General features: G+C 37.7%; 1 protein-coding gene across 1 annotated transcript in view; it reads right to left on the bottom strand.

Annotated features, from left to right (window-relative positions):
- Positions 1-238: 238 nt before the first annotated feature.
- The window catches only part of RNF11 (ring finger protein 11), a 40339-nt gene continuing 22709 nt past the window's right edge, over positions 239-17868 (bottom strand). Inside the window, exons 2-3 of the mRNA XM_025935374.2 lie at positions 4005-4174; positions 239-2503 (exon numbers count right to left, since the gene is read on the bottom strand). Coding sequence (XP_025791159.1) covers positions 2332-2503; positions 4005-4174 — 342 coding nt within the window. The 3' untranslated portion in view covers positions 239-2331. The remainder of the gene's footprint in view (positions 2504-4004; positions 4175-17868) is intronic.

Raw genomic sequence — 17868 nt, 5'->3', positions numbered from 1 at the left:
ACATCTTGCCTAAATCTAAATGCTGTACCTATTATTTCTAGCTATAGAAAATTGGAAGCTATCAAGCTTAAGTTATGATCAGATGGTATTAAATGCCACATCATAAAAAATACTTCCCAAAAAGTATATAGACCTAGAGATTAAATTTATGAATGTGTACATTGTTTTAAATCTATACACTGTTTTAAAGAAAGATTAGATAATTTGAATAATATTCTAATGTAATCAACTCTAGCCCTTTACAACTGTATTATAACTTTATTTAACTTTAGTAAAAGCCAAAATTGATAGTTCTTAACATGGTGTATGGAAATCAAAATTAAAGAATACAAAGTACCTTAAAATTTTCAGCTCAATACTAGTTCCTTCAATATTACTGCCAAACTTCTGTGAAAGAAGCCTTGTAATAAAAACTAACAGAAACATGTTAGATGATATTTTTAAAGTTCACTTACCATTTTTAACAATGTAGAAAAAAAGGAAAGTCTGACTATAATACTTGATGACACAGACATGTTTAAGTAGAAAACACAGGATAAAAAAGGTAATATATCACTGAAAATATTGCACAACTTCAGGTGTTTCCTCCAAATTTGCTTTATGTAATTGGGTGGATATAAATTAATAAACAAAAACTTAAGCAAGATACATGTAACAATTTAAAAGAACCTGATAATCTAATTTCTCTCAGTTTTTCTCAATCTCATCTTTAAGTCTTTCCATCATGGGGCTCATAAGAAAATTAACCAACATATGTATACTACAGTCTAGTGTCAAATCTTTAAGAAGGTTTTATGACATACTGAATTCCTCTACAATGCAATAATGGAGAACCCTCAAGATACTTGTGTTTTGTATGTAGAAAAGTGTTAGAGTCAAATAGTCAACTCAATATAAAATAAACATTTCTGATTTGTTAGAGATTGCTTCTCCTTTTGCTAATGAATGATTCTTAACTATAATATCACTGAGCTGAACAAATGTCACCTTTGAGTACATAAGGAAAAATAAACACATGCTAAATGGATAAAACATTACAAACTACATCTTTACTAGACCATCTCTACCTCTAACACTTCAGAAGCTTAGAGATTCAGAGTGCTCTTACATTAACTGCAAGAAAAAGATAAAGGAAAAATTCCTTCTTTGAGACCACAACTATGAAGTCACGTGGTTATACAAATTTTGCATTTGTGTGCAAAACATGAAATACATTTATCTTAATTCTCCCTGCTTAGACTTAGACTTGTCAGTCAGCTAGCAGGACTGTCCTTTCCAAGAAACAGAGACTGAGATGTGTTTTATATAACTTCAATAACCTCAGCACTACAATTATTAAGAGATGCAGTATCCTTTTGCTATGGTTCAAGACAATAAGGGAAAGAGGTCACAAGAAAGAATAAATCAAAACTGTTACAACTGAGCAACTTTTTTCAGTTTCACCATGGTGCCACTTTCATTTTACATAAGCGTGGTGGCATAAGTCAAGCTCAATAAATCAGAAATCTTAATATTTAAAATTTACCTTGACTTTTAATTATTACCATATTAACAACCAAAATAATTAGATAAAACACATAGGAAAGGGTAATAGTAAACCCCACTTTACTAGAGTTGGTTTCTTGACATAACTCATTTTTTATAGAAAAGGGATAGTGCATCTCAGTTTGCTTACAAGCTAGGAGATCACTTTGAATTCTGCATTTCCTAACTGCAAACAGATATAGCACTTATAACAGGTTATAAATAAACTGGTTTTCAAGCATAGAGCCAGCCCCAACGATAATAATACACTATTTAAAAAGACCTAAGGCAATGAATTCCATTTCCAATGGAAAAAAAGAACTGTGCAAACAAGCTTAAAACTACTTTTTTTTGTGCCAGTGTTATAAAATGTAGCTTTTAATAAAACCTTGACCCAAATGCCAGCAACTTCAGAAAAGAATTTTGGTGGGGGGAAAAAGAAAATTATTTCATGTAGGAAAAACAACCACTATCTTTTTCCTAATCTTCAACACACACAATTTAAACATATACAGCTGCTGTAACACTTTACACAATTCCTATGTACTGGAGCAATAACAAGATCTAAGTACAATTATATTTTTAAACACTGGGTCAAGGCTTTACATAAAAATACCATCCTACTTTTCCCCCTAAGTTTCTAAAATATCACGTATTTTTTCCCCAACATCTGCAGCCATTCAGGAATTTTTAGGAAACTTTTGTGCATGATCTTAATTCCTAATCCCTGGCTCTTTGGGCTCAGTGACAAAAGATCAAAACCACCAAAAATGATGGTTCACTTAAAGTCAGACGAGAGACCCTGGCTCAATTAGTCTCATAGGACGAAAGCAGTGCTGCATCAACTGGCTCCATGCAAGAGGGGCACGTGAAGGATCTCATCAACCAGTCATCTATACAGTCCAGGTGATAGATGTGCATGCACGGCAGAAATCGAATTGGGTCCCCATACACAAAGTCCATCATACAGATCACACACCTGTGGGGGTCAGGGAGAGAAATCAGAAAAAGCATGTTTAGAGAAGTCATCTAGAATACTCTTTAAAATCTCATTACAAAGACGGTGTTAAACTGAACAGATGAAAATGGCTTGCCTGTCATCCTACCACCTGAGCATGCAACTGAATTTTTTCCTAATAAGCATTATTCCATCAACAATCTCTTGCTTTGATCCTCTGGAAATGTGCCGAGTTTGAGACCTAACAGAGCAAAGAGGAATGGACCACATGGGGATCAAATCCATTCCTAGAACTGCATTTATAAAGCAGCTACATATTATAGAAGACACCTGAAGAAGAATGTGATGCTTCAAGGTAGGAAGCCATCAGATCAAATTTGTGTACCTGAACTCAGCTTTTAGTGTAAGCCCAAGAGTAAGATAGTTTTCATTTTAATAACTATATGTAAAAACAACCACTAAATTCAGCCTACTTACTGGACTGTTGTAGTTAAAGATCTCTTCATTAACCCTAGTTTCAAGTTCACTGCATTTTTCTACAGGTTTAAGAAGCAACCCAATGCTGTAATATTTCAGAAGTCAGTATTCTAGACAGTTTATTATCTTAGGTACTAGTACTAAATAGTGCTATGGCTCAAAGAGCCAAGCATCAACATAGTAAATTAAATTATGTCTTGAGCTCTGAGGACAAAAACTTCCCAGAAGTAAAATTTTATATTCAACTCATCAGGCATAATAAAATTATTCCACGAATTAAGAATAGGTGTAAGATTTTCCAAATTATCACTAAAACTCCTTAACCATCTTAGTGGCTGCATAATCTACCAATGTATTCCTATAAAACAATTTACTTAGCTATACTTCTACTCTAAATAAAACCATGGTGAATATCTTGTGTATAAAGTGCTAACAGTTGGAGTGAGGTACACATTTTAGGATAGAGCTTTAGAATTAATTGTCTCAAAGGGTATAGACCTGAGAAGGTCTTTGACATATTGCCAAACTGCTTTCCCAGCAGACAAGGCCACCAGCACACTTACACAGGTGAATCATTTTTAAGTGATACATGGACAGGGACAACATATAACATGGTCAGAATTCACACCATTTCATAGCTATTTTTTTTTTTTAATGAAAATTCTTAATTGCTGTATCTTTTTTTTAAATTTTTTAATGTTTACTTTTGAGACAGAGAGAGACAGGGCATGTGTGGGGAGGAGCAGAGAGAGAGGGAGACACAGAATCGGAAGCAGGCTCCAGGCTCTAAGCTGTCAACACAAAGCCTGACGCGGGGCTCAAACTCACTGACCGTGAGATCACGACCTGAGCCAGAGTTGGATGCTGAACTGACTGAGCCACCCAGGCGCCCCTTTAATTGCTGTATCTTAATAGTCTCTTGCATGAACTAATTAAATATTCATCTTCTAAAATGTAGGAGAAAAAAAATAAAATGTAGGAGAATATTTTTCAAAAGCAAATCTCTGGAGCTAGAACTCTGAAACATGTATAAATTAAAACTTACTCCCGGATCTTTTTTTCTGATCCATCCCTTCCAGGGTCATAAACTCCTTTAGGCAGATGTTGTATAAGGCCTATTCTTTGAGCTATCCTAATTTGTTCCTCTTCGGTCAGCTGAGTTGCTAGGCGAGTCTGGCTAGGTGTTGGATGGTAGACCGGAACTGGAACTTGCTCCTAAATTTAAAAAAAGGAGAAAATGATTATTTTTTAAACACTGTTTTCTGGGGTGTTTTCCGTTTCTTATTTTTTTTGGCTTAGTGGGTGGGAGGGGACCTTGGGGAGAGGTATGCTGGGCTAGTGTGCAGTCGTATGAGATTATTTGACCCTGCCTTTACTTAATAGCATATCTGACCAATTATTACTTTATTTAATTTTTAATTATTTTATTTTTATTTTATTTTATAGAAAGTACAAGTGGGAGGGGGTAGAGGGAGACAGAGAATCCCAGGCAGGCTCCAAGCTGTCAGTGCAGAACCCCACGTGGGGCTCGAACTCACAAACCATAGGTGCATGACCTGAGGTGAAATCAAGAGTTGGACTCTCAACTGACTGAGCCACCCAGTTGCCCCAGGGGATGCTACTTTAGACAGGATGCTCACAACAAACCTCTCTGATTCAACATTTGAGAAGAGACCTCAATGAAATATGAGGAAGACGGTGCATCTGTGACCTAATGATTTCATTGTGGCTGGCACCATTTCTGAGCCACCTAAAATGGTTTTCCAGAGAACATCTCTACTGAATAGACAGACAACTTCCAATCCATGTATGGAGGTTTCATGGGAAATTTTACGTCAAATCACAACTACCAATTCACTTTAGAAAATGTTACCTCCATTCATCCTTTAGGATCACTCCTCATCTCTATAATTTAAGCACTTGTTTACCAGGTCACCAATATTTGCAACTGTGAGATTATGCCTCCAGGAATAACTGCTTAATCTGTGTTAAGCTTAAAAAAATTCTGTGAAATGATCTCCATAATTATCCAGAACTAGCATCAATTGAGGCTGCTTTGAACTAATGGCATTTCTGGTTGAAAATAAAATAATTGAGAGCACACATAATGAGAAACTTTCTAAGGGCTCAAGTATAAATATCCTTTCCAAACAGAAATTTTAGTGGAAATAAAAAAGAAATTGTAGTGGAAAGTCTCAGATACATATAAATTAGGCTCCAATATTGAATATTTGATTCAAGGAAAAAGACTTTTCCAGTGTCTCCTAACATACCACTTTGTCCTTTTAAACTGGCCTTATTCGTTCGTATAAGGCCCTTTTTCTGAGAGTAGTTAGAATTTATCAAAGGCAGTTCAACATTAGACTTTAAATATTCTTTTCTCTGAGATTCAGAACAAATGTTTAATTAGGAATCTCAAAACCCAGGGGTGCCTGGGTGGCTAAGTTGGTTAAGCATCCAACTTCGGCTCAGTTCATGATCTCACGTTCCGTGAGTTTGAGCACCGTGTTGGGCTTTGTGCTGACAACTCAGAACTTGGAGCCTGCTTTGGATTCTGTGTTTACTTCTCTCTCTGCCACTCCCCCTCTCACACTCTGTCTCTATGCCACTTAACAGAGTAAGCACGTTTAAGCTATTTAACCCATCTGGATTAGATTCTACAATATAGGGTTGCTATAAGGCTTAAAATGAGGAATGGTCAGCCTTGAAATGGCAGGAACTCAAATGGTAGGTATTATAACTATTAATATTGCATTCAAAGAACTATCATCTATTGTTGCAGGCAAACTAGCTGTTTCCTGTAAGTTCCATGCATTTCCACTTTACTGCCTTTGCTCTTGCTATTCCCCTTACCTTTCCCTGCAGTCCAGTGGTCCAAATTATGCCTTGCCCAGAAGGTTATTGACATGAAGCCTTCCCCAATCCTCCTCCCTACCACCTAGAGTCTGTCTCTATAGCCCAGCTTAATTACATAGGTGTTGTCTACCTATAAGAGAAATAGGAAGATTATACAGATTACAGTAAAATGTCAATTAACCAGTGCAGTCATCAAGTGAAAAAAAGAGACTGTCCATTCTTCCAGCTTTCCCAGTAAGTACCAAGCTGACTGCATTTCTCTAGTACAGCTCGAAAGCTTTCTTTCAGTCCTGTGTATCTACAGCAGTACGAGCACAGGCAATTTTTGCTTTAAAGACATTTTTTTAAATGCATATTTCTATTTTTTTTTTTTTAATGTTTATTTTGAGAGCGAGGGCACACGCATGAGTGGAGGAAGTAACGGGCAAAGAGAGGGAGAGAGGGAATCCCAAGCAGGCTCTGCATTGACAGCAGGGCTCGATCCCATGAACCATGAGATCATGACCTGAGCTGAAATCAAGAGTCAGACACTTAACTGAGCCACCCAGGCACCCCTAAATGCATATTGCCTTTTAAATGAGCTTTGTACATACACAAAAAATTTTCAGTCTATAGCCCAAATTCAGAATCTGTTACATGCAACATGTATATTAAATTCAGTTTATGCACTAGAAAAATAACTGATCAGGCTTTATAGTGAATATAAAACTTATGACCCTGTGGTTATTACTGCTCATAAATATGACTGTTGCATCTTTGGTTTAAATACTCACCTTTTCAAGGTTTTTTACCTCGTAGGCAACTTAAAATGCATAAAAGTTTCATGGTTCAATGTCAAAAAGCTCTGCCACTTACTAGCTATAAGAAAAGGTTTGACCATATTTTTTAAACCTCTCTGAGCCTTAGTGTCTCCATGTGTAAAGTACTAGGACCACTGTAAGAATACAATAGGAATTCCAAGTATTATTCCTGGCACAGTAAGATACATAAAAAAGCTCACTGAATGTTAGCTATTATCACTGTAGCTCTACTATTATGACTATGGAACAGCATTCCAGTATTTTAAGAAATGGATTGGATTTACAATTTTACATGTCAATTATACCTCAACAAAGCTGAAGTAAAATTTAATTTTAAAAAAAATTGTTTTTTGTTGTTGTTGTGGGGCGCCTGGGTGGCTTAGTTGGTCAAGCGTCTGACTTAGGCTCAGGTCATGATTTCAGTTAGTGGGTTCAAGTCCCGCATCAGGCTCTGTGCTGACTGCTCAGAGCCTGGAGCCTGCTTTGGATTCTGTGTCTCCCTCTCTCTCTTTCTGCCTCTTCCCTTGTTCATGCTCTTTCTCTCTCAAAAATAAACATTAAAAAAAAAAAAAAAGGTTTTTTTTTTAATGTTTTATTTTTGAGAGACAAAGGACAAGCAGGGGAGGGGCAGAGAGAGAGAGAGAGAGAGAGAGAGAGAGGGAGACATAGAATTCAAAGCAGGCTCCAGGCTCTGAGCTGTCAGCACAGAGCTGGGGCTCAGACCCATGAGTGGGAGTTCATGACCTGAGCTGAAATCGGATGCTCAACTGACTGAGCCATCCAGGCGCCCCCAAAATTTAATTTTTTAAAAAAGAAGAAATGGATTGGATTATGGCAGAGCTAAGTAAAAGTTTTCAAAAAGGAACCTAAGAATTCAACTAAGACCAACTCTCATTTTATAGGTCTAAACTGGCATACAGGGGCGCCTGGGTGGCGCAGTCGGTTAAGCGTCCGACTTCAGCCAGGTCACGATCTCGCGGTCCGGGAGTTCGAGCCCCGCATCAGGCTCTGGGCTGATGGCTCAGAGCCTGGAGCCTGTTTCCGATTCTGTGTCTCCCTCTCTCTCTGCTCCTCCCCCGTTCATGCTCTGTCTCTCTCTGTCCCAAAAATGAATAAACGTTGAAAAAAAAAATTTAAAAAAAAAAAAAAAAAAAAAAAAAAAAATAAACTGGCATACAGTCACATAATTACTAACAATAACAGAATTAGAATTCAGGTCTCCCTTTTTTTTGGTCTCCTTTTTAAGTCATTAATTTCCACTGTACCATTCCTGGTTGCCAGACAGCAAGAAGATTCTGCAAGTTAAATGATTTGGCTTGTGTCTATTTACATTACTATTCACATTACTTTGAAGAACAGTACACTGAAATGACATTTTAAGAAAGCCACAAAAAAAAGGCATATCTAATAAATGGTTCTATAAAGGGTTTTCATCTATGATAAAGGTTTTATAATTTTTGTAACTTCTAAATTTTAAGAATTTCAAACAATATCAAATCCATCTTTGAAACTATGCCTGTATAGGTTCTATTACTGATAGAAAAATAAACTCCTAAGTCTGATCATACCTTCCTGTCTGTCCTTTGTTTGACACTCCTGAGGGCTGTTTCAGGTATTCTTCCCATAAGGCTGGGATGTCAAATTCTGCTACTAGTGGACAGTTTCTCCTTGTTCTCACTTTGGGATATCTTTTCTCTGGTGTCACTTTCTTAAACTACCTGTTCTAAAAAGGTAATATGGCATACTAATCCAATGGGTTTTATGAGCCATATAACTATCTTGTTCAGAGTACTCTTATTTATAATTAGAATATTTAAAACTGAGCTACTATGGTGGAATAGGGCTGGGATGAAATGTGACCTGGGAAGGATGAGGATCCCCATCTCCACCCCCCTACCTGGGGCATGTTTGCAGAATCACACAAATCAACAGAACAGTTTTTCATACGCTGCTATCTAAAAATATGGAATTTTTAGTCTGAAAAATTAAATCGTAAGACTGGACTCTTTTACTTACTGTGGTGACTGTTAATATCTTTAATCGTCCCTTAAAACCTTTGAATAATCAAGGTAACAGCACCACTTTAGAAGGTGATGATGCAATCATAAGATAACATCAAAGAGCTTTGTAAATGTCAACATTTCTAAGTTATTCTAACCATTTGTTTTCTCCCCATCACCAAATGACTCTGGTTTGCAGACTTTAAGCTAACTGTTATTGCCCCTGGCTTTGGTCCTGGCTTTCTAGCCTGTCCCTGAATACAAGAAATTCTTTGACCTCTGTTGTGACCCCTGCCAGCTCAGTTTTTTACCCTTGGATTACCATTTCCATCCAGGTGAGGCTACACTCCTAACTCTCAGTCCCAATCCATCTCACTAATTTGGCACAAGATGACACATATGAAGTCACACTAGAGTAACTGGTATAAGACTATGGGTAATACTGGTCTCCAAAATCCCTGCACGTACCTACTACTACGAACAAAAAAGAATTGTTTTAAATTGTTCTAAGTTGTTTTAGAACTAGTAATTTCTAAGCATGTACTTTTTAACAGGCTAGATTTCCTTGGTCTTCTGGTTCACATGTGTACGGAGAACAAAGAAAGAACAGAAAAGGAAAGCTCTATGAAGAAACTAAATTAAAATCCTATCTTTTAATTATTCATATTATGAATGTATTTTCTTTGGTATTTTTTGTTAAACAAATGGAACTCTCTAATAAGCACCATTGAGATATTTAAAATGATTCAACATTCTGATTTCAATTTACATACAACTCTTCAGAAAGCCACAGAAAAAAGGAAATGACTAAGAACTGCTGGTATTTTAAAGATGCTATGGCCTCACCCTTCTTAACACATACACCTAATTTTAATCCCATTATAGTTGTTAAAATGGCTTGATGTGTGAGTTACTGCTTACTGACTAGGATCCGATGGTATTTTCTAGTTGGCAAAATGGTTTTTTTTTAATGCTTATTTTTGACAAAGAGAGACAGACAGATAGACAGAGAATGAGTGGGGGAGGGGCAGAGAGGGAGACCCAGAATCTGAAGCAGGCTCCACGCTCCCAGCTGTCAGCACAGAGCCCGACGCGGGGCTCGAGCTCCCAGGTCATATGCTCAACCGACTGAGCCACCCAGGAGCCCCCAAAACAGCAATTTAAAAAGATCTGTATGGGGCGCCTGGGTGGCTCAGTCGGTTGAGCGTCCGACTTCGGCTCAGGTCACAATCTCGCGTTCCGCGGGTTCGAGCCCGGCGTCGGGCTCTGGGCTGATGGCTCAGAGCCTGGAGCCTGCTTCCGATTCTGTGTTTCCCTCTCTCTCTGCCCCTCCCCCGTTCATGCTGTCTCTCTCTCCGTCTCAAAAAAAATAAACGTTAAAAAAAAAAATTAAAAAAAAAAAAAAAGATCTGTATTCTGGGGCAGTTCTCACCATTCCCTAATTGATGGCTCACTGTATCTAAACTCCGTGTGTAAACAGTATGGGATTACACTGAACACCTGCTTCCCTCCTGGGAGTCTGGAATCTTGGTATGTAGTAGGCAGTGGGTGCCTACTCAGAATTTCAGGTTCTCCTGGTAGACAACCCTTCACGCATACTAGCAAAATTCAATGCTGGGGAAATTAAGTGTATTGTGTGACTCTATTACGAGAGGATTCTTTTGGAAGCTTCTGCCTGTTTCCTATGGAGTTACACACCTCTTTTCCTTTGATGACTTTGACTTGTATTCTTTTGCCATAATAAATCAGAGCTATGATTACAACTATATTCTAAGTCCTCCTCTATATTCTGTCCTCCAACTATATTCTGTGAGTCCTCCTCCTATGCAACTGACGAATAATCTAGATAAATGTTTTTAGAGTGATGGGGAGTTCCCCACATTGACTCTTGTTTTCAAAGTTTATTTGGCCATGTTCATTAGAAATTCTCCTTGTGGGGAAAAGAAAAAAAGAAATTCTCCTTTAGGAAAAAAGGTGCATTTTGACAATGGTGGTTACACAGTACTTGCATTTTATTCCTTTTCTCAAATTTAAAAAGACCCCCGAGGGAACTATTATTTTGAGCATTATTTATCATAAAGATAAACACTTTTGAGATAGAGATGTTGTTGTCTACGGCCATACCACCCTGAATCCGATCTTGTCTGATATCGGAAGCGAAGCAGGGCCGGGCCTGGTTAGTACTTGGATGGGAGATGGAGATGTTGTTTTGGGCTGAACTGTGTCTCCTATAAAATTCTTATGATGAAGTCCTAATCCCCAGCATCTTAGAACGTGACTGTATTTGGAATCACAAATGTGACTGGTTTTGTCCTGGCCTCTTCTTCTGTCCTATAGTCTTCACCTAATAACTAAGTCCATGCTGACAATGGAAATTACCACCTTGATACAAATGATTCATAAATTTATATTCTAGTCTAAATCTCCCTTTTAAATTCCAGTCCCTACTTGACAGTTCAACTCAATGTGCTCAAAGTACCTCAAATTCAACATGTCCAAAACGAACTCCCTCCAAAATCTGGTCCTCTTTTTAGGTTGCCCTATGTCAGTAAATGACATCGTTCTAGTTCTGTAAGACAGAGGCATCCTTCGTACCTCCCTCTCCATTACTCTTCCATATACAGTACATCACCAAGTTCTAGTGAGTTGTCTACTGAAATACTGATAGAATCTGTTTATGTCTTTTCATATCTATTGCCAATACCCTAAGCTCCCATTTTGTCCCTGGTATACAGTATTAGCTAGCAAAACTTGAATTTGTTCTCTATCCAGAAGTTACAGAGATCCAATTTAACCCTATGCCCTCCTCACACATACCTAAAACCCCTTGACATTTAATAGCTTTTAGGATGGAGGCCAAAGTCCTTAAAAGATTTCCAAAGCCCTACATATTCTGGTTACCTAGCTGGCCCTCCATCCTCATCTAACAACTCACTGCTTTCTAGCCCCACTGGTTTTCCTTCAGCTCCTCTGAAACGCCGTGATCTCATCTCTACAGAGTCATAGTACCTGCTGTACTCTACATGAAATATTCTCCTCCGGCGCACCTGGGTGACTCAGTCAAGCATCTGACTCTTGATTTCAGCTGAGGCCATGATCCCGTGGTTCACAATTCAAGCCCCGTGTCAGGATCTGCACTGACAGAGCAGAGCCAGCCTAGGATTCTCTCCCTCTGCCCTTCCCCTGCACGTTCTCCCTCAAAATAAACAAACAAAAAAACCAAAAAATACTCTCCTCCATCACCACTCTGCGTAAATAATGCCTCTTCTTCCTTCAGAGCTCAATCCAACTACTTTCTCAGAAACCTAACTAACCATTCTCCTCTATTAGAGGCTTTTATACACCAAGTAACATTTCTTCACAGCATTTGTCAAAGTTGTAATTTTACATTTTGTTATAATTTGAGTATTTGTCTTCCCCACCAGACCATAAGATCCGCAACAGGAATTGTTTTTGCTCCTCACTGAACCAGCAGATGAAAGGTCTATTAAAAAAATCTTATATACTAATAGCTAAAGTCACCCATTAATTTACTCTAGTGTTGTTTTTTTTTTCCATTTTAGTGCTTCTTTATTTCCTGGAACCCCTAGCCAATTGTGCTTCTTTTATTTTGATAGAGAGAATCCCAAGCAGGCTCTATGCTATCTGTGCGGAGCCTGACAGGGTTCGATATCAGGAACTGTGAGATCATGACCTGAACCGAAATCAAGAGTTGGGCACTGACCCGACCAAGCCACCCAGGTGCTCCCCACCACCAAAGCCAAGTGTTTAATACTTAATAAAGTTGGTGTATATGCCATAATATTGGGATTAGAGTTGTTTTTGTTTTGCTAAGTATATTCTGTAAGAATGACTGATAATAGTACCTACCTTCACCACTTCCTGAAATGTGAACCCTCAATGATTTTAAATGCTCCCGAAATATGTTCACAAAATCATTTCCAATGTATAAAGTCACTTACTACAGAAATAAATACTATGAATCAGTTTATTAAAACCTCAATCACTAAACTGCTAACTAACATAAATGCTGGTGCCTTCATGAGGTATTTTGTGCTTAGGCTAAAAATTAAAAATGTACGTGATTATCTGTGTATTATTTTTATTTCCTCATCAATAGAATATAAGCTTGATAAGGGCAGGGAATGTGTCTATTTTGTTTACCAATATATACTATTTACTCAGCACAGCATCTGACACATAGTAGGGATTCAACAGACTTTATTGGAAAACTGAATATTTTATATCAAAGCACTGATGTTCCTGTAATCCATGTCATATATTCATACCAGGATTTTGTAAACATGCTACGAAAAAATGTCTAATGATTTGGATTAAGCAACAATAAAACCAGAAAGAAAACTCAATACGAATTATAACCAACATTCCTTCTCCAAGTAACAATACCCAGTTTGTTGCCCCTTTCAAATTTCTACCTACCTATCTCATGGGAACTTGAATACGTTCAAAACCAAACTAATGATCTCTTTCTACTTCCACAATCCTTCTCATACTCAGTATTTATATGCCTACTATAGGTTATTGATAGAGAAGCACAGTGGAAAGAGATTAGACATCTCATTTAATCTCGGCTCTGGCATTTATCAGGTATGCAACTCTAGGCAAGTTATTCAATACCTCCAAGCCTAAGATTCCTCCTCAGAAAAAATGAATAGAATACCTATCTTAAAAGTTTTTCAAGGAATAACTAAGAAAATATAAATAAAGTACCTACTAACATAGGGACTCGAATTTGGGCCTTCCTATAACAACATCACTACCCTTCCTAATTCCTCTGACTTTCCCCCCTTCCCTTTATCTCTATCATCTACATAAACGTCTATAACTACCATTCTCTCAATGTAATGTTAGGAGACACACGTGTACTTTCCCTGTGAGCTTAATGTTTGATAAAGGGGGAATTCACAATAAGAAGCAAATATATTTCAAATAAATTTAAACACTATTTTTCTCCTTAATACTTTAATTCTCTACGCCTTCATGCAAAACAAAAACAAAATGAGAGCCAAAAAAAAGCATTTGCCATAAAGAAAAAGAATTTAAAATTAAAGTGTGTTAGGAAAAGAAATGCAGCATCACAGAAGGGGGTAGAACAGAAAAAGAACAAAGGATTACAAAATATGCTGAGACAGAGCAAAGAGAAAACACAGAGCCGGTCACATAAAAAAGCAAGGTCTCTGATGAGAAAAATCTCTGAAGCATTCCAGTTGTTTGTTAATATATAATGAAGCATCTATAAAATGATGAAGGCAGAAAAATATAAAGGGCACTAATCTTAGGGAGTGTACAAGCCAAGAAAGAAACATATCAAAGTGTAAACATGTCTATTTGAAATGCAGTGCATTAAAAGTTGGACTCAATTTAGGGAATTGAGTTTTCAGAAACTAAAACAATGCAGTGGGTAAGTGCCTAAATAATGTGCTGAGGCTGGAAATAGTACAAGTCTGGTTTGTGGTAAAGGAAAAATAAAGTCACTGCTAAAGAATGCAGCTTGTCACCAAAAGCTGTATCCTTTGCTCCAGTAGGAAGTAAGAGTCAGCTCTTCTGATTTTCTCCTTATAGCCTCACAAGCTGCTGCTGGCACCACCCCCTCCCCAGCTGCAGTCTCCTACTGGGAATGTTTTCTCTGAATTTTGCCAGGCTGAAATTTAAGGCCATAAAATGGAGGATTTGGAATTGATGGTCTCAATGCATATTCTAACTCTGATGTTCAATTAATCTTGACCAAACCAAACGAGCAACCAGCCAAACAAACAAAAACCCCAAAGATTAGCATTAATGTAATTCCTGAACCATAGAAGGGTAACAATTTTATAGAGAGGGGGAAAGAGCCAGCATCCCATCTATGATACTGACAAATGATGAAGTTATATTTATTGAGAAAGTATACAAACTAATGATCTGCAAGGAAGAACACTGCTTCCATGGAGGTGGTTTGGCATTTGTTTGCTTATTTTTAAACGAAAAGATTGACTTCTTTCATTCACTGTATAATATTCACTGAGCACTTACTGTACAGGGTTAATTACAATATCCTAATTAGGGTACTGGCAGGCATTATCACTACCGGTACCCTGCATTAGACAAGCTTATTCATCTAAAGCTCAAGACAACTGAAATCAAGGTCACATTTTGAGCCCAGGCACCAATTAAAATACTTCTTGAACACCCAACCACATTTCAGATGCTGCTTTAGGTAAAGGAGATACAGCTATGACCAAGTAAGGTCTCTGCTCTTCTGAAACCTAAATCCCCTATAGTAGAGGGATCCAGAAATAGTAAACAAGTGAATAATACAGCTACCTCACCCACAGCTCCTACTATCTCTAAATTGCCCATGACCTGGCAGCTTCTGGGACAGGCATACATTCCAAAGGCCTATAGGCTAGCCAACAGTTTTGATGACTTGCAGCACCTCCTGAATGGAGAGAGCGTGAACCAATCGGATTCTTTTTTTCTCTTAGAATTGGAAAACTGAGGGGCGCCTGGGTGGCGCAGTCGGTTGAGCGTCCGACTTCAGCCAGGTCACGATCTCGCGGTCCGGGAGTTCGAGCCCCGCGTCGGGCTCTGGGCTGATGGCTCAGAGCCTGGAGCCTGTTTCCGATTCTGTGTCTCCCTCTCTCTCTGCCCCTCCCCCGTTCATGCTCTGTCTCTCTCTGTCCCAAAAATAAATAAACGTTGAAAAAAAAAAAAAAAATTTAAAAAAAAAAAAAAAAAGAATTGGAAAACTGAATCAACTGACCTGAAAAGGTCATCGAGTAGCAAATTAAGAGGCATGTATAAATTGGGGTTATGAGGAAACAGACAGTATTCAAGACAGATTAGAGATGCTGAGTGAAGTAGACATTAGGAGAGCCCACAAATAAAAAAATCCTTAAACCCCTGGGTAAGAGAAATGGGAGAGTGGCTGCCTTGGTTCCTTGACAGCTTTCTGCTTCCAATCCATGTGTATCATTAAAATGATCCTCTAAGTTAATTTTGTCTAAAATAAGAGTCTCTTAAGCACTTACCACCATTTTCTTTCCTAAATTAGACTCTCATCAAGCACGCTGGTTTCCAGAGGGGAAGTAGCACCCAATTATTGACAGAGAATTATTTACCAGTAGGACAAATTTCCAGGGTAGTTGTGGGCTAAGAGATATTCCTCTGACTTAGTGCATGAGTTATTGTTGGAACCATGTCTTTGCTGCAACCAAAAAATACTGGAATCCTTGAAAGCTAAGAGTAATAAGCCCAAGAATTCTTTGCAAAACCAACTAGAGGCAGAATATGCACAGCCTTTAAAGAGTTAAAAGATGGGCGCTTTAAAAAAAAGGTATTAATTCCAAAAAGAATGTGTCTGTAACAGCCAAAAGTTGGCCTTGGAGCTCAGGAAGTCTGGTATTACATTTACTGCAATAAGTTCACTAACAGATACCCTCACCCTTCTTTTTTTAAAGTTATTTTTTGAAGGACCAGGGCTAATATCACCAATAAAAATTAATTTCCTCCAAAGATTGCTAAATTTCGGTTGTAAGAATTTTGCAAAATAGTTTAAAAGGTGTATTTCTTGGATTCTAACAGTTTGAGGCTATATGGAAGACCAGTCCATTAAATGTACACACATCAATTAAAATATACATTTGATTTCAGAAAGCACTGAAAAGGTTTTTTTTAATGTATTTAAAGTTCATTTAACAAATCTCTACACTGAACATGAGGTTCAAACTCACAACCCTGAGATCAAGAGCCATACACTCTGTTTGAGCCACCAAGGCACCCCCAAAAAGCATTGAAAAGTTTTAAAAAGTACCTCCCCACACTGAGGAAATATAGTACCACTAAAGTAAAAAGCCTATACTTAATATAACAATTAGTGAGCTCTAATTCATAAGATAAAATTAATCCGTTTTAAAATATAAAATTCATTGGTCTTATGTTTAAAGAGTTATGTGACCATCATCATAATTTCAGAACATTTTCATCATCCCCCAAAGAAACCTCATACCTTTTAGCAGTCATTTATCCTTTTCCCCCAAATTCCCCAGCCCTAGGCAACCACTAATCTGCTTTGTATCTCTAGAGATTTGCCTGTTCTGGGCATTTCATACAAATGAAATCATACTAATGTGGTCTTTGGAGGCCTAAAATTTAGCATGCTTTAAAAATTTACCCACGTTGTACCATGTATCAGAACCTCATTCCTTTTTAATTGCTGACTAATATTTCATTGCATATACACATCACCAGTTATATAATGTATTTAGCAACTCATGGGCATCTGGGTTGTTTCCACTGTTTGGCTACTATGAATACACTGCTATGAGCATTTGTGAACAAGTTTCTGTGTGGATGTGTTTCCATGTGTCTTGGGTATACTCCTAGGTGTATACACCTAGGAGAACTGCTAGACCACATAACTATGTTCCATCTTTTAAGGAACTGCTACACTCCTTCCCAAAGTACTTGTACTTACACTGGAATTAAAGTAAAAAACTTAAAAACAACAAAGTACTTGTACCATTTTCAAATTCCCACCAGCAGTGCATGAGAGTTACAATCTTACCCCACATCATTATCAAATCCTCGTTTTTTTTATAGCCATCTTAGTGGTTTTGATTTTTATTTCCCTGAGAGCAAATGATTATTAAGCATCTTTTCACATGCTGACTGGCCATATGCATTACCTTCTTTGTAGAAATGTCTATGCATATCCTTTACCTTTTTTGAAACTGGGTTATCTCTACTGAGATGTACAAGTTGTTTACATATCATGGTCATCAGTCTCTTATCAGATAAAGGATTTGCAAATACTTTCTAGCATTCCATGGGTTGTCTTTCACTTTCCTGATGGTGTCCTTTGACATGCAAGTTTTAAATTCTGATGTTCCCTTATGTATTTTTTGGGTCACTGGTGCTTTTTGATATCATATCTAAGAAGGCTTTGCTTAAACCAAGGTCATGAGGACTTGTCCCTATATTTTCTACAACTTGTGTAGATTTAGCTCTATATTTAAGTATACGAACAACTGAGTTATTATTTGTATACTGTGTGATAAAGGGGTCCAACTACATTCCGTGTGGTAATGCAGGTGACCCAGCACCATTTGTTGAAGACTGTTTTGAAAATGCTCACATTTTTACATGAGATTTTTCCTAGAAGCCTAGTGAAATACTCTGGGGTATAGGTGAGAGGAGTGTACAAATCGTACAGGACTTTTTATATGAAAGAACCAGGGTGATTCAAGGATGC

This window comes from Puma concolor, chromosome C1, assembly GCF_028749965.1.
Source record: "Puma concolor isolate L17-30 chromosome C1, mPumCon1.1.hap2, whole genome shotgun sequence".
In the NCBI taxonomy this organism is placed as follows: domain Eukaryota; kingdom Metazoa; phylum Chordata; class Mammalia; order Carnivora; family Felidae; genus Puma; species Puma concolor.
This window is presented reverse-complemented; position numbering and strand designations above follow the sequence as displayed.